The 24,597-nt window shown below is 41.4% G+C and overlaps 1 protein-coding gene across 1 annotated transcript in view; it reads right to left on the bottom strand.

Moving 5' to 3' along the window:
• The window catches only part of COL16A1 (collagen type XVI alpha 1 chain), a 375,234-nt gene that overhangs the window by 34,868 nt on the left and 315,769 nt on the right, over nucleotides 1-24,597 (bottom strand). Inside the window, exons 38-42 of the mRNA XM_073571772.1 lie at nucleotides 20,109-20,162; nucleotides 18,591-18,617; nucleotides 16,206-16,247; nucleotides 16,084-16,125; nucleotides 5,471-5,524 (exon numbers count right to left, since the gene is read on the bottom strand). Coding sequence (XP_073427873.1) covers nucleotides 5,471-5,524; nucleotides 16,084-16,125; nucleotides 16,206-16,247; nucleotides 18,591-18,617; nucleotides 20,109-20,162 — 219 coding nt within the window. The remainder of the gene's footprint in view (nucleotides 1-5,470; nucleotides 5,525-16,083; nucleotides 16,126-16,205; nucleotides 16,248-18,590; nucleotides 18,618-20,108; nucleotides 20,163-24,597) is intronic.

The following is a 24,597-nucleotide window of genomic DNA, read 5'->3' as shown; positions in this document are numbered from 1 at the left end:
AAATTGAACACCAAGAAGGAAATCTCACTGAGTTATGGAAATTGCAGAACTGAGTGATGTTTTTATCAAATGATGAAAAAATGGAAACAACATTTTCAAAATATCTTAGTTAATTCAATATCAGTGATGTTATTAATAGTTGTCTGAGGAAGGTACTGCCATGCTGAATGCACTTGGGCAAGCACCCAAAAACTTGGCAGCTCCCTTTACAATTCATGGCCAATTATGCCCCAGATGTGTTCAATGGGAGTCAAGTCAGGAGAGGTCATGGTAGCATGGTTAAGATGCACAGGCTGCTTGCAGAAGTAACATGCAGCTGGGTATTTTCCAGTTGAAAAACGACTCATGGGACAAAAATTAACGCATTACTGGCTGTATGATTGATACAATCTCTACTTCAAGTGAAATTGCATGTCTCATATCAAGACTAAGGGCTCATACCCATTTGCGAGAAAAATAATGGTCCGATTTCCGGACCGAAAGAACAGACCGAGGCAGCTATTCGGATAAGCACCTATCCGAATCTATTCGCTCATCTCTACTCCTGACCAATCTACGGCTATAATAGGAACCAAACATGTGATTGAATGCGATTAAAATCACCACTTGATGAAGGACGGAGTGCTCAGTCAGACTAGTTCTAGATGTGCCGTCAGTTTTTTCTATAACTTGTATACTATTTTTCTGACTGAGCACTCCACCCTTCATCAAGTGGTGATTTTAATCGCATTCAATCACATGTTTGGTTCCTATCGTCCTATATATACAGGCTTTATCATGTTACTAGCCAGAGGTCAGTTCACACAGGCAGTCAGTATAGGGACCCATTCAATCTGAGATCACCTTGTCGCTGGTGAATGGGCTCACATCTTTTGGCCAAATTTTGTGCTAAGTATCTCATATGTTTTTCTAGATTACAAAAGCCATTATGCTATTCATATTTCACTTATTTCATATTTGATATGCCTTATGAAGGCCATTGTGAAGTGTATTACTAAAGCCATTTTGCTATTCCTATTTCATATTTGGTGTGCTACCATTTTCTAATTTAATATGTAAGTTGCCTTTTGGTATGCACCTATTCAGACTAGTTCTAGATGTGCCGTCAGTTTTTTCTATAACCATTACACTGGCTACCCATCCACTCCAGAATCCAGTTCAAACTTATTACCCTCACCCACAAAGCTCTCCATGGCTCAGCACCATCCTACATCTCCTCCCTTGTTTCAGTATACCACCCTACCCGCGCCCTCCATTCTGCTGATGACCTGAGGTTAGCATCCTCAATAATGAGAACCTCCCACTCCCGTCTCCAAGACTATACACGTGCTGCGCCAATTTTTTGGAATGCACTTCCCAGGTCAATATGATTAGTCCCCAATCCCCACAATTTTAGGTGTGCCCTGAAAACGCATTTATTCAGACTCGCCTACCACCTCAGCGCATTAACCTAATCTATCCCTGTGTGGCACAGCCAAAAGTTTTTGCCACAACCAGGTTCCCCGCATCATGTTCCCACATGCTTTATGCATCCATTAGCCCTCTGTGTCTGTACTGTTACACACTTAACATTATGGCTGGTCCATACAATCAGGGCAATTGTTACCACCCACCTTTCGTGTCTACCTTTTTTCCTCCTAGATTGTAAGTTTGCGAGCAGGGCCCTCATTCCTCTTGGTATCTGTTATGATCTATGTGATTATTTTTATGCTGTAATGTTTATTGTCTGCACAAGTCCCTTCTGATATGTAAAGTGCTGCGGAATATGCCGGCGCTATAGAAATAAAATGTATTATTATTAGAATAATTGCAGAAACCGACAGGATATGACACATGGTTTACATACAGTAAACCATTGCATATCATTTAAATTTATATATGTCCCTGACTACTAATGTTATTAGTGTATGTGTGTAAAATTTTGGACCTGTAGGTGTTAAATGAAAGAATATAATCACGGAAAAAAATGCGTGGGCTCCCGCGCAATTTTCTCTGCCAGAGAGGGAAAGCCAGTGACTGAGGGCAGATATTAATAGCCTAGAAATGGAACATTGTTTTTCGCCGCCCAGGCTAAAAACATCTGCCCCCAGACACCCCAGAAAAGGTGCATATGTAAGATGCGCCAATTCTGGCACTTAACCTCTCTCTTCACATTGCCCTGTAGTGGTGGCATATGGGGTAATAAGGGGTTAATGTCACATTGCTATTGTAAGGTGACATTAAGCCTGGTTAATAATGGAGAGGTGTCAATAAGACATCTATCCATTATTAATCCAATATTATGAAAGGGTTAAAAAAAAACAAACACATTAAGAATAAAGTATTTTAATGAAATAGTTAAACACACAGGTTTCCCATCTTTATTAAACTCCCAATCCAAGCAAAGCCATCGTTCTCCTGTAAAAAATAAAAAACAAACAATATCCCATACCTGTCCGCCATATAGTCATGTCCCATGGCACAATCCATCTCAAGGGGTTAAATAGTTTACAACCGGGAGCAGTGCTAGTGCACACAGCTGTAAACCACTGTGTAATGAATGAAAAGCTGCCTGCGCAGCCTCCCCGCATGACCGGAGATGAACTCTGTAGCTTAGGAAAGTTTCTTAACATTTTCCCTGCTGCCGAGTTCACCTCAGGTCAGGCAGGGCCTCTGGGCAGCCTCAGTGATGTCAGCGCTAGTCACGGCTATGTGACAGTCTCAACAAAGAGGATATCCATACATGTGTTGTGACTGTCACACAGCCATGACACATGCAGCTGCGGCACCAAACAGCAGATTATCGGTAGCGAACCAGGTATCCGGGTTCCCGAGGAAGCTATTTGGGAAGCGCTATAGCTATTCGGATAAGCACCTATCCAAAGCTATTCGATCAACCCTAGTCAGGAGACTTTGTGGGCGACCCACTGAGGAGGCATTCATGATAGTACAAGACACCAGTCCTACTCCTGGTATTATGGTGTAGGGTGGCATAATGTATGGTAGCTGCATTCTTCTTGTCTTCATTTCATGTACACTAAGAGCTTGGTCATGGAACCTGTAATGTGGCCATGTCTTCAAAGTGTCACTGGAGCCGCTTATCCACATGAAAATACTAGGCCTCATTTAGCTCATACTGTTGTGAGCAGTCTGCATAGTCTAAATTTGATTCCATGGCCTGAAGAGTCTCCGGACTTATCTCCCATCAAGTACATCTGGGATGTTATTTTTCAGCAATTGCAAAGAGAGCTGCAGCATTGATTCTTGATGATGTGAGTGCCAAGTGTAGTCGGCATGCAGAACATACCTCAGACAACCATTAATAACCTCATTGATAACATGCCAAGGTGGGTAAGAGTGTGTATTTCTACTCAAGGTGCTCATTCCTCAAACTGAATAAATTAAGATGTTTTGAAAATGTTTCCATTTTTACATTATATTGATCCTGTGTTTCCATATTTCCATGTCTATTACTTCTTGGTGTGGCAGTTTCAGTGTTGAGGAATGTATTTCCTTGAGTCTGATTGAGTGTGATATGAGTGTATTTGCTAGGGTTTTTTCGACTAAACATATTTATCCCCTATCAACAAAATAGGTAATAAATGTATGATCACTGGCAGTCTGGATTTTGGGAACATCAGCTGTTGGTGCTTGACTACTGCTCCATAAAGCATTCCAACACTTAAAGGGAACCTGTCAAGATACGACCACTGCATTTTGGGGCTTATCTACAGCATTCTGTAATGCTGTAGATTAGCCCCCCCCGGTCTGACCTGAAAGAGAAGAATAACAAATTTTATTATACTCACCCGGGGGGGCGGTCAGGTCCGATGGGTGTCGCAGGTCCCGCCTCCAATTTTCATGCAATGTCATCATCCTGCTTGCTTTGTGCTGTGCTCCTGCGCAGGCATACTGATCTGCCCTGTTGAGGGCAGAGCAAAGTACTGCAGTGCGCAGACGCCGGGAAAGATCAGAGAGGCCCAGTGACTGCACACTGCAGTACTTTACTCTGAAACAATGATGAAAGGAATTTCCAGCTCCACGATGTAGTGAATACATAAATCCTTTTATTCACTCAGTCACTTCAAAGGTGAGGTTAAAAGGCCAGCATAGCAAAACAAGGCTTGCGTTCTCAACGCGTTTCTGGTGACTTCGCACCCTTAGTCATGCTAAGTCACCAGAAACGCGTTGAGAATGCAAGCCTTGTTTTTCTATGCTGGCCTTTTAACCTCACTTTTGAAGTGACTAAGTGAATAAAAGGATTTATGTATTCACTACATTATGGAGCTGGACATTCCTTTCTTCATTGTTTTAAATCAAGTGCTTTGACACAGCGGTCTCGTGCTCTGATGTCAGGATGCTGTTTCTGGTGAGCTGGATCTTTTCATTGAATTTAGTACTTTTCTCTGCCCTCAACAGGGGAGATCAGTACGCCTGCGAAGGAGTGTGGCATAAAGCAAGCAGGAGCAGGATGATGACATCGCATGAAGATGGGAGGCGCCGGACCCGGATCTGCGACACCCATCAGACCGGACCGGCCCTGGGTGAGTATAATAAAACTTATTTTTCTTCTCTTTCAGGTCGGACTTATCTACAGCATTATAGAATGCTTATCTAAAGTATTATAGAATGCTGCAGATAAGCCCCAAAAGGCGGTGGCCGCATCTTATAGCGGCAAAACGAGGTGACAGGTTCCCTTTAAATTAATTCAGAAAACTTTGGGACCTTATTTTTCTAGATTAGTGGTCAGACTCCAGGAGTGATACATTTATTTGCTTATCTGACCATAGCTGATAAATGGGTTTAGTAGGAAATATACTTCAACCTCTTAGCCACTGATATTCAGTGGTGTAAGGCTTCCTTCACATGTCCAGTAATCCAACAGCAATCCGCTGACAAAAAAGTTTAGCAGGTACAACGTTTTTGTCCAACTTTTTTGTTACCGGACATGTGAACATACCCTGATTCAGATGTGCAAACAAGACTCATTATAATTATGTAATGAATTGCTAGTATCTGAATTTTTCTGTTCTATAATCATATCCTAACATCCAATTTATTAGTGACATATAGTGAATGCTGGGTTCTCAGATACCTTTCATTCCTTGACTAAAAAATAATGCTTCTTTCAGATTATCAAAATGTACTAATCCAACCAAATCACCATAATGTAAACTTTGAGCAATGGGATATTAATGTTAACAGAAGCCAAAATTATTTTTAAGATTTTAAGTAAAATTTCAGTAGAAGAATGTGTTTTTGGTATTACAAATGTTACTTTCTTGATTTATCACCTTGCAAAGTCATGCATCATGGTGAGATCTCCTGCGTTATATCTTTTCATGCCCCCTGTGTGGTCAACATCTATGTCATATAGGCTGGAAAAATGTGGCTAATAACAGTATTATTATGGATGAAAATTCCAGCCACAGACTTTAAATGAAGACCCAGTTTCATTTTCCTCCCTTCCTAAATTAAGAATACGGCTCACCTGGTGACCGGGTAATCCTGGAGGACCGGGAGGTCCAGGTGGTCCAGGAGGTCCCTGAAACAAAGCAGATATTTGAATAGCAAATAGTTATAAGGAGATGGCAAACATTTAAGGATTTATATCTGGAGGAGTGTGCTGGATATTATAAATACAGTTTATATACATACAGTGCCTTGCAAAAGTATTCGGCTCCCTGGAACTTTCCAACCTTTTCCCACATATCATGCTTCAAACATAAAGATACCAAATGTAAATTTTTGGTGAAGAATCAACAACAAATGGGACACAATTGTGAAGTTGAACTAAATTTATTGGTTATTTTAAATTTTTGTGGAAATTCAAAAACTGAAAAGTGGGGCGTGCAATATTATTCGGCCCTTTTAACTTAATACTTTGTTGCGCCACCTTTTGCTGCGATTACAGCTTCAAGTCGCTTGGGTTATGTCTCTATCAGTTTTGTACATAGAGAGGCTGAAATTCTTGCCCATTCTTCCTTGGCAAACAGCTCGCGCTCAGTGAGGTTTGATGGAGATCTCTTGTGAACAGCAGTTTTCAGCTCTTTCCGCAGATTCTCAATTGGATTCAGGTCTGGACTTTGACTTGGCCATTCTAACACCTGGATACATTTATTTGTGAACCATTCCATTGAAGATTTTACTAGATGAATTACAGTGGCTCTTATGTGCAAAGGAGTATTTTAGCAGCAATCACTTAGACACTTGTCACAGAATGTCAAAAGGTAAAATCAATTGTAGTAAAAAAAGCATGCACATAAAATACTTCTATGAGAAAATGGGGTAAATGTGGAAACAATGATATAGGAATCCACAGGGACTAATTTTCTGTCCGACACAAATGAGAATAAAAACCGTATAAAAATCTCTTCGATCCTCAGGGTGCTAATAGTAATGTTCCTTTCTAATAATCATTCAGCAAATGCTGATTAAGAAGCGCAATGTCAAGAAGCACAGTATAAAATCCAATAGTCATATAACAGGCTTACTGGTAGTACCTGTGGTGGTGTAGCAGTGGAAGTTCTCCTTCTGTAAGCGGTATGAAGATAGAAGATAGGCGCTGTAATATACAGCATATGAGCCACAAAATTAATGTCTTTTGTATAATACAAGGGCTGTCACGGCCGGTGACAGCCACTTGTTAGTGTACCTCCAGTCTGAACGCAGCGGTGGGGAATCTAGCGTGCTCCCGGCGTCTGCTTGTTGCGCCAGCCGTCCAAGACTTTGGTGACGTCAGTCAGCACGTGATACCGCCGGCTCTGCTGGTTACTGGTTGCGGCAGGGACCAGAATACTTTCCAACGCGTTTCAAAGACTAGCAGTCTTCTTCCTCAGGGATGGTCCCCCTCACAGTAGGAGGATTATTTGTACAGTCCCGCCATTTGAGCTAATTAGTAGAAACCAAACAATTTAATTTCACTGTTTAACCCTTTCGGGATTAAAGTGTCCAAAGCAAGCATCCAAACATCCATCGGCTTTCAGCGCGTGACATTAATTTTATGTGATTACCTTTGCGCATCTGTGGCTTTATATGTTCAACCCCAGTAAAAATCATATTGCTTATAGAACCTCCATGACAGTCTGCAAAGTGTTTGGATAAGGGGTGACCCAGGAATTTTCACCTTGTATTTCTTATGTGTTCATTAATCTTAATCCTGCAATGATCTTTTAGTGCGCCCTACATATACCTTGTCACACGGGCATCTAATAGTATAGATGACACTCTCCGTGGTACAGGTAATGTAGTTTGATATTTCAATTTTATTAGTATTATTTCCCCCCAATAGCCCATTGTTGTTTAGGGCTCCTGGTTTGTTGACATGCCCTGCATATTCTGCAGGGAAAAAAACCTTTCAAGGTATTTGCAAAGGAGAGTGTGGATTCCTTTACACAATTTTTTTGTATAGTGGGTGTAATAATATTTCCTATATTTCAGGCCTTCCTATAAACAAATTTTGGACCCGGTGGAATTAATGAACCTATAATCTTATCTTCCTTCAGTGTATCCCAATGTCTCGTTACTATTTTAGTCAGAATGTGATGGTTAGAATTATATTCTGTTATGATGGGAATATAGTCATTGGGAGGAAGATTTTTCTTATTATCATCAGTCACCCTTCTCAAGGTGGTGATGGGCTTGTTTCTTGCCATCGTTCTAGCTTCCTTCAGAAGTGAATTATTGTACCCCTTCTCCAAAAATTGATGGGTGAGCATGGAGGCCTCAGAATCATAATCTTGTATTTTGGAGCAGTTCCTTCGAATTCTTGTATATTGACTCTTTGGTACATTTAATAGCCAATTTGGCAGATGGCAACTATCCATTGGAATGTAACTATTTGAGTCTGTTGGTTTATGAAAAACCCGAGTCTGAATAGAATTGTCCTCAATAAAGATATTGAGATCTAAAAAATTGATGCTGCTTTTGCAGGTGGTAGAGGTGAAATTTTAAAAATACTCATTTTTATTTATATCAGCTAAAAACAAATCTAAAGTGTCTTGACCACCAGACCAAATAAAAACAACATCATTGATAAAATGTTTCCAGAGTACCAGGCCCGCGCGTAGCTCGCCAGATGGGTAAATCATGTCCTCCCTCCTCCCATCTTCCTACATAGAGATTGGCATAGCTAGGCGGGAACCTGGTACCCATCGCGGTCCCCCATTGCTGGGTATAGTAGTCTGCCATGTATTTAAAATAGTTATGGGTCAAAAATGATTTTAACCCATAACTATTTTAAATACTTGGCGGACTACTGTACCCAGCAATAGGGGACCGCGATGGGTACCAGGTTCGTGCCTAGTTACGCCAATCTCTATGTAGGAAGATGGGAGGAGGACATGATTTACCCATCTGGCGAGCTACGCGTGGGCCTGGTACTCTGGAAACGTTTTATCGATGATGCTGTTTTTATTTGGTCTGGTGGTCAAGACACTTTAGATTTGTTTTTAGCTAACAAAAATTCGAAGGAACTGCTCTAAAATACAAGATTATGATTCTGAGGCCTCCATGCTCACCCATCAATTTTTGGAGAAGGGGTACAATAATTCACTTCTGAAGGAAGCTAGAATGATGGCAAGAAACAAGCCCATCACCACCTTGAGAAGGGTGACGATAATAAGAAAAATCTTCCTTCCAATGACTATATTCCCATCAAATCAGAATATAATTCTAACCATCATATTCTGACTAAAATAGTGAAGAGACATTGGGATACACTGAAGGAAGATGAGATTTTAGGTTCATTAATTCCACCGGGTCCAAAATTTGTTTATAGGAAGGCCTGAAATATAGGAAATATTATTACACCCACTATACAAAAAAAATTGTGTAAAGGAATCCACACTCTCCTTTGCAAATACCTTGAAAGATTTTTTTTTCCCTGCAGAAAATGCAGGGCATGTCAACAAACCAGGAGCCCTAAACAACAATGGGCTATGGGGGGAAAAAATACTAATAAAATTGAAATATCAAACTACATTACCTGTACCACGGAGAGTGTCATCCATACTGTTAGATGCCCGTGTGACAAGGTATATGTAGGGTGCACTAAAAGATCATTGTAGATTAGGATCAACGAACACATAAGGAATATAAGGAAAAAATTCCTGGGTCACCCCCTATCTAAACACTTTGCAGATTGTCATGGAGGTTCTATAAGCAATATGATTTTTACTGGGGTTGAACATATAAAGCCACAGATGCGCAAAGGTAATCACATAAAATTAATGTCACGCGCTGAAAGCCGATGGATGTTTGCTTTGGACACTTTAATCCCGAAAGGGTTAAACAGTGAAATTGAATTGCTTGGTTTCTACTAATTAGCTCAAACGGCGGGACTGTACAAATAATCCTCCTATTGTGAGGGGGACTATCCCTGAGGAAGAAGACAGCTAGTATTTGAAACGCGTTGGAAAGTATTCTGGTCCCTGCCGCAACCAGCGGAGCCGGCGGTATCACGTGCTGACTGACATCACCAAGGTCCTTGTACGGCTGGCGCAACAAGCAGACGCTGGGAGCACACTAAATTCCTCACCGCTGCGTTCAGACTGGAGGTACACTAACAAGTGGCTGTCACTGGCCGGGACAGCCCTTGTATTATACAAAAGACATTAATTTTGTGGCTCATACGCTGTATATTAGAGCGCCTATCTTCTATCTTCATATCGCTCACAGAAGGAGAACTTCCACTGCTACACCACCACAGGTACTACCAGTAAGCCTGTTATATGACTATTGGATTTTATACTGTGCTTCTTGACATTGCGCTTCTTAATCAGCATTTGCTGAATGATTATTAGAGTGGAACATTACTATTAGCGCCCTGAGGATCTAAGAGATTTTTATACGGTTTTTATTCTCATTTGTGTGGGACAGAAAATTAATCCCTGTGGATTCCTATATCATTGTTTACACATTTACCCCATTTTCTCATAGAAGTATTTTAGGCGCATGCTTTTTTTACTACCATTGCAGATTTTACTTTACATTTGGGATCATTGTCTTGTTGGAAGACAAATCTTCATCCCAGTCTCAGGTCTTTTGCAGACTCCAACAGGTTTTCTTCAAGAATGGTCGTGTGTTTGGCTCCATCCATCTTCCCATCATTTATAACCATCTTCTCTGTCCCTGCTGAAGAAAATATGGCATTGTTACCAAAATGTTCAATTTTGGATTCATCTCACCAGAGCACCTTCTTCCACATGTTTGGTGTGTCTCCCAGGTGGCTTGTTGCAAACTTTAAATGACACTTTTTATGGATATCTTTGAGAAATGACTTTCTTCTTGCCACTCTTCCATAAAGGCCAGATTTGTGCAGTGTACGACTGATTTTTGTCCTATGGACAGACTGCCCCACCTCAGCTGTAGATCTCTGCAGTTCATCCAGAGTGATCATGGGCCTCTTGGCTGCATCTCTGATCAGTCTTCTCCTTGTCTGAGATGAAAGTTTAGAGGGACAGCCGGGTCTTGGTAGATTTGCAGTGGTATGATACTCCTTCCATTTCAATATGATCACTTGCACAGTGCTCCTTGGGATGTTTAAAGTTTTGGAAATAATTTTGTATCCAAATCTGGCTTTAAACTTCTCCACAACAGTATCACGGACCTGCCTGTTGTGTTCCTTGGTCTTCATGATGCTCTCTGTGCTTCAAACTGAACCCTGAGACTATCACAGAGCAGGTGCATTTATACAGAGACTTGATTACACACAGGTGGATTATATTTATCATCATTAGTCACTTAGGACAACATTGGATCATTCAGAGATCCACAATGAACTTCTGGAGTGAGTTAGCTGCACTGAAAGTAAAGGGGCCGAATAATATTGCACGCCTCACTTTTCATTTTTTGAATTTCCACAAAAATTAAAAAAAAAAAATTTCGTTCAACTTCACAATTGTGTTCCGCTTGTTGTTGATTCTTCACCAAAAATTTACATTTGGTATCTTTATGTTTGTAGGATGATATGTGGGAAAAGGTTGAAAAGATCCAGGGAGCCGAATACATTCGCAACGCACTGTATATACATATTGTATAAATGCTACACCTTTGGTGTGTATATTGGGGTACATTGAAGACTTAACTATTGATTAAGATGGTAAAACTGCTGTTTCTTGTATTTGTAAATGCCTAGGAAGTTAATAGCTCAATAATTGATAACAGATCAGATCCCACAATTCCAGAGTTCAGAAACAAAATGAATTGATAATTAAACTTGGAAAAGGGTGTTTATTTAAAAAGGAACACCATCACTAAGCTCGAAAAGCTTTTTGCCAATAGATCAGATTTGACATCACGGGAATTGCAGAAATACCATTTCAGTCTCTTGTAAATTCTAAAAACTGTGTATTACAATAATGCTTAGCGTTTCAAATTTTAGGTCCGCCTCCTTCTCAGTATACTGTCACTTGTCTGAATTCATTGTGTACCTTGACAAACTGAATACAATTAACCAAATGAGGTATTTGTTTTTTTACTGAATTGTGGCTTCACTTTTTGTATTTTGATATGTCTTCTTGTATTGTGTTGGGGAGGGATTGGGGTTTGTATTTTTTTATGCTGCAATGTCTCTAATTTGAAAAATTTCAATAAAAAACATTTGATTTAAAAAAAAAGATGGATATGATTTAAAAAATATGAAACTATAATATGTACATAAAAAATGTATATTGGTGATGGTCACATTACCGTATCCAGTGTTTAGGTATTGCATTTTTCTCAAAATCTACACCTTCATGCAAATCTGCATCAATTCTATCTCATATGACCATTGTCTTAGGGTGCTTTCACATTGCATTCAGGCACCCATTCAGTGGCTCCATCGGGGCTTGTGTTCAAACCCACCCTGCAAAACGGGATTTGGGTGTATGAGCTGATGGGGCTGTAGACTGCAATGGTGCAGACAGAGCGAACAAGTTCTATTCATGTGTAAGGGGTGTGGGGGCCAGTTTAATGCCTCTTGCATACGTCCATGGTATATTTCATATGTCGTGTAATGTATATATATATATATATATATAGTGTATTGCAATGTACCTATGTTCATGTGCTGTAAATATATAGGGATAGTGTAGGGGGAACACAGTAGAATAGAATAGGGATTATTTAGACCAATAGGATTTTGTCTGGTTAAGAGGCGCTAGGAAAAGAGTAGTTGGGGAGCTTCCTGGAGTTAGTGTGTGTGAGCCGGGAGCAGGGACAGGACAGTCGTGTCCAGGGGAACGTTAAAGCAGAGAAGCCCAGTGGTCCAGGGCCTAGGAGCTGACAGTCACATGTGGTGGAGGAATATCTGGGCAGCATAGATGGTAGCAGCTAACTTTGTGGAACAACCCTAAACGTCAGTAAGGAATGGAAGAGCCATTTCTCGACTTCACCTTTGGAAAGTGACGCGGGTGGGGAACTCCTGAAGCGGGTTAGTCTGACCAGTCAGAAAGCTGAGGGACCGGCTGATCCGGTGGATATTTCTGGAGGAGTGAGGAACAGTACATGGAAAGGAATGGTGATATTCTGTGAAAAATCTTGTGCTGTTTCTGTGACTAAACTGGACGAGCTGAGTAAAATTGTTTTGCTGAAGATGAACCTGAACTCCTATCATTGTGTGGTGCTAAAAGAAAAGGATCCCCGGCAGTGTGAAATGGACCCTGACTTACAAGTGAGTTGACTACAGTGTGTTAATAGGGCAGATGGCCAGGGTGTGCCAGTGCTGCCACCCTCAATCACGACAACCACCCTGGCCTCCATTTCACATGTTTTTTCACAGATAGAACTTATACATAGTATAGTTTATGGGGCTGGTCACATGTCTGCTTTTTTTTTGCAAACCGAATGGTTGCAGACACATGTTTGATATTGATTCACGTGTGAGATCAAAATTGGCAAGGGAAGCTTATAAGTCAGTGAAAAAAATGGAATTGGACAGCACTTGGATGTTAGATAGGAGAACATGTAGAAACTTTTTTCCACATACTAGAAAAACTGATTGAAAATTGGACAAAACACTGATGACACTTGGATGAATATTTAATGAAAATCTCTATTACAGATAACTGGGTTTCTCAAAGTCTAAATTAGTGGCAAAAATACAGTGAATATATAATTGGAATTATAAGAGTAACTTCTGCTAGTATTGGCCATTTGCTTATTACTTACTTACAGTATAATTAATATAAACTGAATAAACTATAGGCCAAAATGACACAAAAGCAAACCTACATTTGTACATCTATTATATAAAGCTCAAGTGTGTGTATGTATGTATGTGTGTATGTGTGTATGTATGTATGTCCGGGATAGGCATCCGCACTGTCGCAGCTACAGCCACAAAATTTGGCACAGTCGCACGTCTGGACCCCGAGAGTGTCCTAAGCTATGTTGTGAGGCGAAATTTTAACCCCGTGCGTTCCAATTCACCAAACAATTTTGCCCCGATCTACATACTGGGGAAAAAGTGTGTGCGTATCAAGCCCCGCCCCTCATTATGATGTCATAATGCCCCTATCTACATAATGGGGAAACAGTGTGTGCGTATCAAGCCCCGCCCCTCATTATGATGTCACAATGGTTGCCATGGCGGCGCTGATGTCATCATAGAGGATATGTATGATGGGTATATAGGCATGGGACTATGAGATGAAGGATGTGTGATGGGTATATGGGCACTCGACTACGGGATGGCGAATATGTATGATGGATATATGGGCATGGGACTATGGGATGGACAATATGTATGATGGGTATATCGGCATGGGACTATGGGATGGAGGATGTGTGATGGGTATATGGGCACTCGACTATGGGATAGAGGATATGTATGATGGGTATATGGGCACGGGCCTATGGGATCGTGGATATGTATGATGTGTATATGGGCACTCGACTATGGGATGGAGGATGTGTGATGGGTATATGGGCACTCGACTATGGGATGGCGAATATGTATGATGGGTATATGGGCATGGGACTATGGGATGGAGGATGTGTGATGGGTATATGGGTATGGGACTATGGTATGGAGGATGTGTGAAGGGTATATGGGCTCTCGACTATGGGATGGAGAATATGTTTGATGGGTATATGGGCACAGGCCTTTGGGATCGTGGATATGTATGATGGGTATATGGGCACGGGACTATGGGATGGAGGATAATTATAATTTGCTATAACTAACCACAGTTAGTTACTATGCCCGGGCAGCATCGGGCTCTTCAGCTAGTTTACTCTAAATCACAAGAGCTGTTTGAACATTAAAAGAGTTATTGTAAGATGATTCTGGTACATAGATTATTTTCCATGTTTTGATTGTAAATGGAAATCTTCAAGAGCAAAAAATTATGGTTGTTTCATGTGTCAGCTTTAGTTCCCACAATGAGTTTTTGGTGAGTCTTTGATGCTGTGTATTTTTGCTGCGCAAACGTATGCTACGTCTTAGGCTATGTTCACATGTTGCATTTTTGCTGCGTTTTTTTTTTCGTGCAGGCAACACCTGCTTGAAGCTGATACAATAAAAGCAGGTTTTGCTGCGTTTTTTGTTGTGTATTTGCTGTGTGTTTTTTGCTAAGTTTTTGTTGTCTCTTGTGCATGCTGATAAAGTTTATGGCTCCCTAAAAAATCATGATTCAACTTCCTTCCTTCTGCTGCGTTTTTTAACCTAACGATCGTTGGGTGAAAAAACGCTGCAAAAATGCTGAAAGAAGTGACATGCTGCAGTTTGCAAAAACGCAGCAGTTTTCCAAATCAGTTAGGAAAAAAAACTAATGTGTGTGCATGAGATTTCTGAAATCTCATAGCTTTTGCTGGTACTGTAAAATAAAGCTTAAAATTTGCATTAAAAAACGCAGCAAAAATGTAACTTGTGAGCATAACCTTACAGTTCCAACAGTGAAGGGGATTTATAGAAATCTCATGCCCACTCTGCTTACTCTTTTACATAGCGTAAGCTGAACTGCAATGTGTTTTATAAATCCGCAACATGTCAGTTTCTCTGGTGAGTGCGCAGAGGTTTTATTGCAGATTTTCCCCATAGAGTTGCATTAGATGTATAAAGTCCCCAGGTAAAAAACTCTTTTTAGTGCATTTCTGCTGTGGAAACGCACTAAAAATGCAAGTAGTCTACACATAACTTTAGCAATAAAGATTTGTCATGGAAAGTATCAAAACTAAAGGAGCTTAATTTAAAACATCACGTACCAACTTGAGACAATAACTACAGCGTACAAAATGCAATAAAAATGCAAGTAGAAAAACACACAGAAAAGTGCAACGCTAAAAGTATCTAATTTAGCTAAAACATGAAGAACTGCTGCAGAACATCTGCAACATCAAAAACTCACCAAATACCCATCGTGGGAACACAACCTGAAGGTTTGTGCACACTCTGTGGATTCTGCTGCAGATTTTTCCGTGCGGATTTTGCAAAATCCGCAGGAAAATCCGTAGGTCAAAAGTTCTGCAGTTTATCTGCGGATTAGCCTACGGTTTTCCCCTGCGGTTTGACACCTCTACAAAGGAGTAGGTTTAAAACAGTTGCGGATTCCGCACAAAGAAGTGACATGCTGCAGTTTTGAAAATGTAGCAAATCCACATGGAAAAATCCGCACCGTGTGCACTGCAGTTTTTGTTTTCCATTGAAAATAATGGTACTGTACACCGCAGCAAAAACTGCTGCGGATCTGCAGCAGAATCCGCAGCATGTGCACACACCCTTAGAGTCCACTGTAAGGCCACGTGCACATATTGAGTATTTGGTGAGCTTTTACCTCAGGATTTGTAAGCCAAAACCAGGAGTGGGTGATAAATCCAGAAGTGGTGACGTGTTTCTATTATACTTTTCCTCTGATTGCTCCACTCCTGATTTTGGCTTACACATACTGAGGTAAAATACTGACCGTGTGAACATGGCCTAAGTGCATGATATACAAATTACACTTTCTTAATTGTAGATTTGACTTTAACTTAATTGCCACTATTTTCCTAGGTTTCTAAGTACTACTGGTCCATCCTTTGTATGGAACTTCTAGGGCATTCTGGCTTGTTTTCCAAAGATGACATAAAGCTAAAACAAGAACTGTTGAGTAACACATATAAAGTCTCTATAAAACCAACCTGGATTCCGTATCGCCAGAAATCACCACCCTCTGTGTTACCCTGTGGAGGAGATACATGGTTGGTAAGACTGGAAAGAGAATTAAGATGTCAGATGTTATTTTCAGTTAAAAAATACCAACCATCCATGATCCTGGAGGACATGTACACACTCCACCTTCTCCCTAAAATAAAACGAAAATTCTGTTATGACAAATCACAATAGTTGGAATAACAGTGAATTCTTGAGCTATTCGTAGTTATGGATTGACAGAAAAAATGAATACTGCGGTAGAGATAATAGTATACATTATAATTAAATGCAAAATGAATCCTAAGCTGCATTTTAATTAAAAAAACCATATATCTGCACCCTCTCCAGGTCTAATGATGAGTCTCATACACTGCTCTTGGTGTATGTTATTTTCTTAAGTGCAGACGTTATGTCGACAGTGCCCGTGTACATGGTAAGAGCCGCTAACAGTCTCTGAGCTCACTAACTAGCTGCAATGCTAGCAATGTAAACAAAATATCTGATGAACATAGTGGGTATCATAAATGTCACAGTAAAAATTACAAAAATCAGAAACCCACAGTCAGGACAAGTACCTTTTAGACAACTGCATTAAGAAGGCAAAAACATGGGAGAACAGAAAGCAGTCACAGCGTCCAAGAAGAATTAATATTAGAATATCTTTATTGAACACAAACTTCATAAAAAACAGACAGACTGCAGCAATGGCGCTAAAAGATGGAATAAGATGAATTCCAGCATAAAAATGCCCAGGGAGGGCTAGAACCCAGTGCAGAAGGATCAACATGGCAGAAAAGTAGGAGTGTCACAAAATGTAATGCACAATGAATATAAGTATGGGCAGAGCAAATAAGACAAGGCTACATTGGCCATTCCCCAACATGGAAAGTCATATAATTAGTGGGGCAACATCACCCCAAAACATATCCACATGGCCCATGGTAGGGAGAAAAAACCTGCCCACAGACAAAAAAATCATCATATGAACATGACAAACATACCTCCGGTCAGGTGGATACTGCACAGGGTCAGCCCGCCTACCCCGACGCGCGTTTCGGCAAAATATGCCTTCCTCAAGTTTTTTTTTTATAAAAACAACTGTGCCTGTGGATAGAGGTTTTCAGAAACCCATTTAAGCCCTTAGTACAAAATCTTGTACATGATTGTAGGTGTTATCATGTGTGGAGAGGCCTCAGGAGCTGAGTTCCCTTTACACGAGGTGAATATCGGCTCTATTAAATAACTGGTATTTATTTATAATCGCTGCAACCGGAGCAGAACTCTAATCACCAGCTAACATCACTGTCAATCTCTGAGTTTAAATTGAATGAATGCCTGTGTTCATGAGCACTGACTCCCGTTGGTCCACCATAACACAATTGTTGGGCACCAATAAGTTACCATCGCAGCCAGGGGCCTGCTGAAGACCCCCACAGCTGATAGTTTGGTACACCTGTGAAATTCCCCTATATGCTATGCTCAATAGGAGTCCAAGGTTTCCACTTGATAATGAAACACATTAGTATTGCATTATATAATAACAGCAATACTACAATTTCAGCTTCAAGTCCCCTAAGAAAACTCAAAAATAGTTGAGTAAAAAAATGTTAAAATGTTTCATTAAATATATATTTCTTTAAATATAAAAATTAGAATCATGCACTTTTCCCCCATTAAAAATATAAAAATTTTAAAAATATATATATATTTTTTTTTTACAAATTTCTGAATTTGTTTTTCTCCACTTGAAAAAAATCTATTTAAGGTTTATTCTCCCATAATTGTACTGACCTGGAGAATCATGAGAGAATTGGGTCAATTATACAAATCACACTCTGATCAAACTCTGACCATAGTGTGTTCATAGTGTGATCTGATTCTCTCGGATGAAAAGAAGACAGAAAAAATTCTATATCTTCTCCATTCTGTCAGTCCTTTGAAATCGGACTGTAGTCACATGTCAACCGAGTGCAGTCCATTGGTTTCCATTGACTCATTAACTTGATTGGCAGATTGTGATCTGAATATTGGATCAAACCGAGGCATGCAGCGATATTTTATAACATGTGCAAGCACAAATAGAATGACATTGTTCCGAGTGAAATCCGTTGATTTGTCAGATCGCACTCGGACCGAAAATATGACCATGTACACGAGCCCAAACAGGAAATCATCACTTCCACTCTTGATGCAAAGCACCGTATCGGCCTGCACCAGAGCAATGAGGGTGCACACAACCTTTGTCGATGTAATGCTATTAAAAGTAAAGAATAACAGTAAAGTGGATTACATTTATTTTTCTCTCTGCATTAAAAGTACTGCAATATTAGGCACTGCTCACATTAAGGTTATGACTTCCATTAATAAAGAAATTGCAGTTATGTGTGACCTTTTTCCTTAATTGGTACTGGTGAATCCTGATTGACCCTATTAACATGAATGTGAACAAAGATCTAATTCTACGTTTTTCATAATGATTAAATAACGCACTTACTTTTTCACCTTTGTCCCCTCTGTCACCCTATATATAGAAGATATAGTTATTAATACATTATCCAGTCAACTGTAACTAAAATACAAAGATGAAGATGCCTCAAAGTTAAAACTACATTTTTTACCACTTGTTCGACCATTTAACTTATCTTGATAATCTATATTGAAAAAGTCCTCTACATTTACATAGCTGTGTAAGAAGAAAACTCATCAACTATCCAAAGATTTGGAAATATAGTTGTTTATGGACATCATAGGAGTATGTTAAGGTAGGGTAAAGAAATTGTCTAATAATGTGCACGGTCTAGCAGGTCAACCCTCATGTCTACCAAAGGTGAGACTCATGAAGAATCTTGAAAGCAAGAAGAGAATATGAGCCCAATTGACTAAACAGTCTGAGGCTGGGGTTCATCAGATAGGGCCATAATACCGGTGTACACTTTTGATATGTTGAAAAATATTTAAGCTACTTTTACATGAATTTTTTTTTTGCATGATTAGTGTGAGGATCTGAAGTTGTGGGTTATAAAAATCATCTAGGCAGATTAACAATGCAACTATTTTTTATTCAATACATCCATGGTTGTGCAACAAATCCAGGTAGATGGCCAAAATACAATGTCCTCAATACACAAGATCCCTTCCCTGGGTCCAATAGTCCCACTCCCCAGGTATCATGCGATATTCACTGTCTCCCAACTTTTAATTGGCCACAGATTTCATATCTCCCGCTAGTATAGTCTGTAGTCACAGTCCAGGCTCCTCCAAACAACAAATATCACAACCATCGTCCATGTATCCAGGATCAACAATCCTTAAGAACATTTGTTAAATCCATATGACAGATCCCTCAGCCATAGCAGGAGGATCCAGCCCAGCCGACAACCCAAAACTCCATAGACCATCCATCTCAGCTTGGATACTCTCCCTTGAAAGTCATACAAACAACTGCCTGATTCAACCCATGTGTCTTTTTCTCCCTCCCCCTTAAACATTTTACACTAGCTCACAGAATGAAGCATATTCCATCACCTGGGACTGCATGTGAGACCCCCTGTGGTGATGGCTTACCTGGGTCTACAATCTCCATTCCCTATCCACACAATGGGCCTAGGACTGGGAGTACAAGGATGAACTGATGAGTAAGCTAATCACTAATAAAACACAGCAAGCAAATATCTATTAAATTATAATAATATCGATGTAACCAGTGGTCCATGCTGGAAAAAGTCTTATCTCTTAGAGCTATGGACTCTGCTCTACGTCCATTCATCCTATAATCTTTAGTAAGTGGCCATCTCCCCACAATTACCAGTTTTATCTTTATTAAGCTTCAGCATATTTTTAAAGACTGCATAGAGCTAAGTAGAAAGAAAAAATAGCTGAGTGCAGCCAACAGATTTAGGTCATAAAAGTAGCATAAAATACAACTTAAATGGCAAATCTTACTTCCTCACACCCTGCATCAAGACTGGTGTGCAAGTCTTGATGAATCGGGGCCTCTGGGTCGGTAACTTACTGGTCTTCCACTTGTTCCTGGATATCCTTGTTTGCCTGGTGTTCCATCCTGTCCCTGTTTGAAAAAAAAAAGATGAATATATAAAAAACACTTTATGGAAAATAGTATTGGGATATCTACACATTACACTTACAGGAGCTTTTATGACTAGAGGTGGGCACAGACAGTTCGGGCATGGACACCGAACATGGACTTAACCAGGAAATCCGTGTTATTGTTCTTGTTCGGCCCTCGAACACCGGGTGTTTGTCGCACTGCCCTGTGCATGACAGCAGGGCAAACACCGCTTCTGATCGGCGGTAAAATCTTCACCACCGGTCAGACAGCCGCGGATCCCACACTGTCAAGTGACAGCGTGAGCCAGCAACTATGATCAGAGATATAAAGTTTACCTCTGGTTATTGGTGACGGCTGATGGAACTACTGCTCCCATCAGCCAACTCCTGCTGCTGCTAATAACAGTGAGAGCAAGAGCGGCTGATGGAAGTATTCATCAGCTGCCGCCTGCGCTGTAAATAAATAAGTAAAAAAAAACCCACTGTGAGTGCCCCTGTATTTTTGATAACCAGCCAGGCAAAACTGACAGCTGAGGGCTGCAACCCTGAGTTGTCAGCTTGAGCAAGGCTGGTTATCAAGTATAGATGGGTCCCCACTTCGATTTTTTAAATTATTTTAATAAATAATTTTAAAAACAGTGTGGGGTGGTCCTCTCATTTTTTACAACAAGCCTTGCTAAAGCAGACAGCTGGGGGCTGGTATTCTCAGGCTGGTAGGGGGCCATGGATATTGGCCCCCAGCCTAAAAATAGCAGCCCGCAGCTGCCCAGAAAAGGCACATCTATTAGATGCACCAATTCTGGTGCTTTTCCCGGCTCTCCCAACTTGCCCTGTAATGGTGGCAAGTGAGATTCATATTTTTGGGGTTGATGTCACCTTTGTATTGTCAGGTGACATCAAGCCCACGGCTTAGTAATGGAGAGGTGTTTATAAAACATCTATCCATTAATAATCCCATTATTTTATGATATATAAAAACACAGCCAGAATAAAATCTTTTATTTGAAATAAAACAAAACACTTTTACTTTTTTATTTAAAAATAACAAACACAGTTATACTCCTCTTACACCCATTTCATTGAATCTCTAGTCTCCTGTAATAAAACAAAAATTAAAAAACAATATCCCTCTCCTGTCCGTTGTTCTGTCCCACGCCGTAATCCATATCTGGGGTATAATCAGTTTTCAATCTGGACTTTGCGACCGTCAAGGCTGAGAGCCACTAAGGAATTAGCTGCTGCGAGCGCAGGATCAGCGACCAGAAGTGACATCATCGAGGTTACTGACGGTCACTGAGGCTGCGTTCCCTGCTGGTCAAATGAACTGCAGTGAGATCACCACTAGCACAGTGAGAAAAAGTCTCAGGGTGCAGAGACAAGTTCACCGCAATGAAATTCTCCTGATGAACTTGCCTCTGCACCATAACACTTTTCCACTGTGCAAGCGGTGATCTCATCGACATCACTGTAGTTCATTTGCCCAGCTGGGAACGCAGTCTCAGTGACCGGCAGTAACCTCGATGACATCATTGCTGGTCACTGATGCTGCACTCGCAACAGCTCATTCCCTAATGGTTCTCAGCCTAGACGGTCGCATCTTGGCATCATCCAGGTTGAAAACTATTTTTCCAAAGACATGGATTACAGAGTGGGACAGAACGATGGACTGATAAGGGATATTGTTGTTTTTTATTTTTGTTTTATTACTGGAGACAAGGGATTCAATTGAATGGGCGTTAGGTGAGAATAACTGTGTTATGTCTATATATAAAAGTGAATGTATGTATGTATGTGAGTGTGTATCACCAACCAATCACGAAGCATCTTTCATTTTACCAGAGCTGTTCAAAAGAAGCTGAGCTGTGATTGGTTGCTATGAGTGTCATGATTTGTAGTTTTGCCCTGTCCTGTATTTTGTATAATATGTCATGTAACTTTCCTCTGGTTGTATTTGCTGTAAATTAACCATGTCTCCTTCCCCCAATACTTTGCAATGTCTTGTGATGTACCTGGACCATAATCTAATTTAGGCTTGTGTCAACAGCTAGTGGAACTTTGGCTATTGTTTTCCTAAGCAGAAGATAACTTACAATACACATCCTGTAGACTCAGTGGAGCCCTTACATTTCTAGAATCTTCTGATGGACCAAACCATTGAATAGTAGGTGTGACCCCTACCCCCCTTCAGATGGACTGATCCCAGGAGCCCTGACAATACATTCTTGCTTTAAGATCAGATGTGAGTTGGATGCTAAAAGAGAAGGACGAGGCTGTTTGAGGAAGCTTCGGCCTCTGTGTGATCGTGGTGGATTTCTGGGACTCTTAAAGGACTATGGTTTTGTGATCTGGCACAAGGATTGTCGGGAGGTGCCCCCGAATCAGTTTCCTGTGGACTTATTTTGGGACTCTGCAAATTACCTTCGTGTTGTTCCTGTTTTTTGGTCAATAAATCTGTTGGATTATTCCCAGGCCTGCTGTCCCTCCTTGCTCTGGAGAATACTCCCGTCACAAACTGGTTGGCAGCGCTGGGATCAGAGCAGAAGGAATGGAGGACAACGGCCCATCAACATCTGGAACCAGCACCGCAGAGTACAAGAACTGGACTGCGGTGAACCTACAAACAAAGGCCCATGAACTGGGAGTCAGCTACAAGGGACTCTCCAAGGAGCAGCTGATTGAGGCTTTGGAAGCAGTTCACCTGCAAGATGATGCTGAGGAAGGATCCTCACAGCAAAGAGAGGAAAGGCGGCAGTCGGAGGTAAATACCCAAAAAAGTCAGTGGGTTGTGTGGTACGAGGAGGAGATGGCCTTGCTGGGAGAAGAGGCTACCATAGAAGATAAGAGGGAGGTCATGCGCACAGCCAAGGAGAGGCAGCGCAGGATGGAGGAGAGGGCAATGCTGGAGAGGGAGATCACTTTGGAGGCAGCGAGAAGCTCCAGACAGACTGTACCCACAGCATCCCCCATGAGGGAACTCCCCAGAGTGTCCCGCAAAGACTTCAAGCCGTTTAATGAGGCTTCCGGTGACATTGAGGGCTTCTTCCTGGACTTTGAGCATCAGTGTCGATTAATGGAAGTCCCGGAAAGGGAGCGCGTCCGACATCTTGTGGGGCTCTTAGAGGGTGGAGCTGCCGCAGCCTATAGAGCTATGGACCCTCGGTTGAACTGTGAGTATGCGGAGATTAAACAGACTATTCTAGAACATTATGCTGTAACCCCAGACACTTACAGGACTCAGTTCCGTACTTTAGCCTGTGATGAGGAAGTGTCCTTCAAGATGTATGCTCACAAACTCAAACATATATGTCATCGCTGGCTGGAGGCAGAGGAGGCCATAACCTGGGAAACGTTCCTGCAGGTCATCCTAAAAGAGCAGTTTTATTTTAAGTGCCCCGCTGAGATACGGGAATGGGTGCGTGAAAGGAGACCAGCAACAGTGGAGGAAGCTGCAGCTCTAGCTGATGAGGCTCTCACCATCAAGCCTCAGTGGAAAAAATTACTACTCAGGGAGAAAAACACTACCAGCCCCCCAACGCTGGTGGCCCATGGTCCTTCTGCCTCCAATATTCACCATCCCACTAGACCATCAACTCATGGTGACCTTCGTGTGACTGTGCCTCGCATTACTCCTGCTCCACCTTTGGGACTACGACGTGGAGGAAGAATCCCAGAGCGCAGATGCTATGGATGTGGGCAGCCCGGGCATATGCAATTCCAATGTCCAGGTGTACGGAGGCAGAACACCTACAGACCGCCTTTGCCTGTTCATTATCTACAGACCCCCTCACCTGGAGAAGAGATGGATTCAGTGCCTGATGACTTGCCAAGTGACTCTGATATCCTGGCTTCCCTACCAGGAGTCTATGGGGTGCGAGCCCCAGCCACCTGTTCTTCTGATCTTCAGCACAAACATCTACAGGAGGTCGTGCTGGATGGTCAAAAAGTTGTTGGCTTCCGTGACACTGGGGCTTTTCTCACCATAGCCGATCCCCGAGTAATTCAACCAGAAGGGACCAGGAATTGCCATTGAATTGGCTGGAGGTACCCAGAGATATATTCCAAGAGCGAGTGTGACCCTGGATTATGGCTTTGGGGCCAAACAATGCATGGTCGGTGTGATGAGCGGCCTCCCTGCAGACGTTCTTCTAGGAAATGATGTGGGGAATCTTCATTGCCACTTTGTCGGTGCGGTAACCCGAAGTCAAGCCAAGAGAGCAGCAAATGTGGACGTGTACAACCCATCCATGGAAATGAGGCCACCAGAACCGCCGTCACAGCCGGTGAGTGATTCTTCTTGTGGGGATAATATGAATGTTACCTGGGATAAAGTTCAGTTTAGACAAGAAGTGGAGACTGACCCCACCCTAGCTAGTTTTAGAGCTCGAGCTGAAATAGGGCAGCTAGGGGAGAATGGAGAAAGAATTATCAGAGAA

Source organism: Dendrobates tinctorius, unplaced genomic scaffold (assembly GCF_039654945.1).
Source record: "Dendrobates tinctorius isolate UK_male_01 unplaced genomic scaffold, ASM3965494v1 ptg000007l, whole genome shotgun sequence".
In the NCBI taxonomy this organism is placed as follows: domain Eukaryota; kingdom Metazoa; phylum Chordata; class Amphibia; order Anura; family Dendrobatidae; genus Dendrobates; species Dendrobates tinctorius.
The sequence above is the reverse complement of the archived record's forward strand: the minus strand, read 5'-3'. Positions and strand labels throughout refer to the sequence as shown.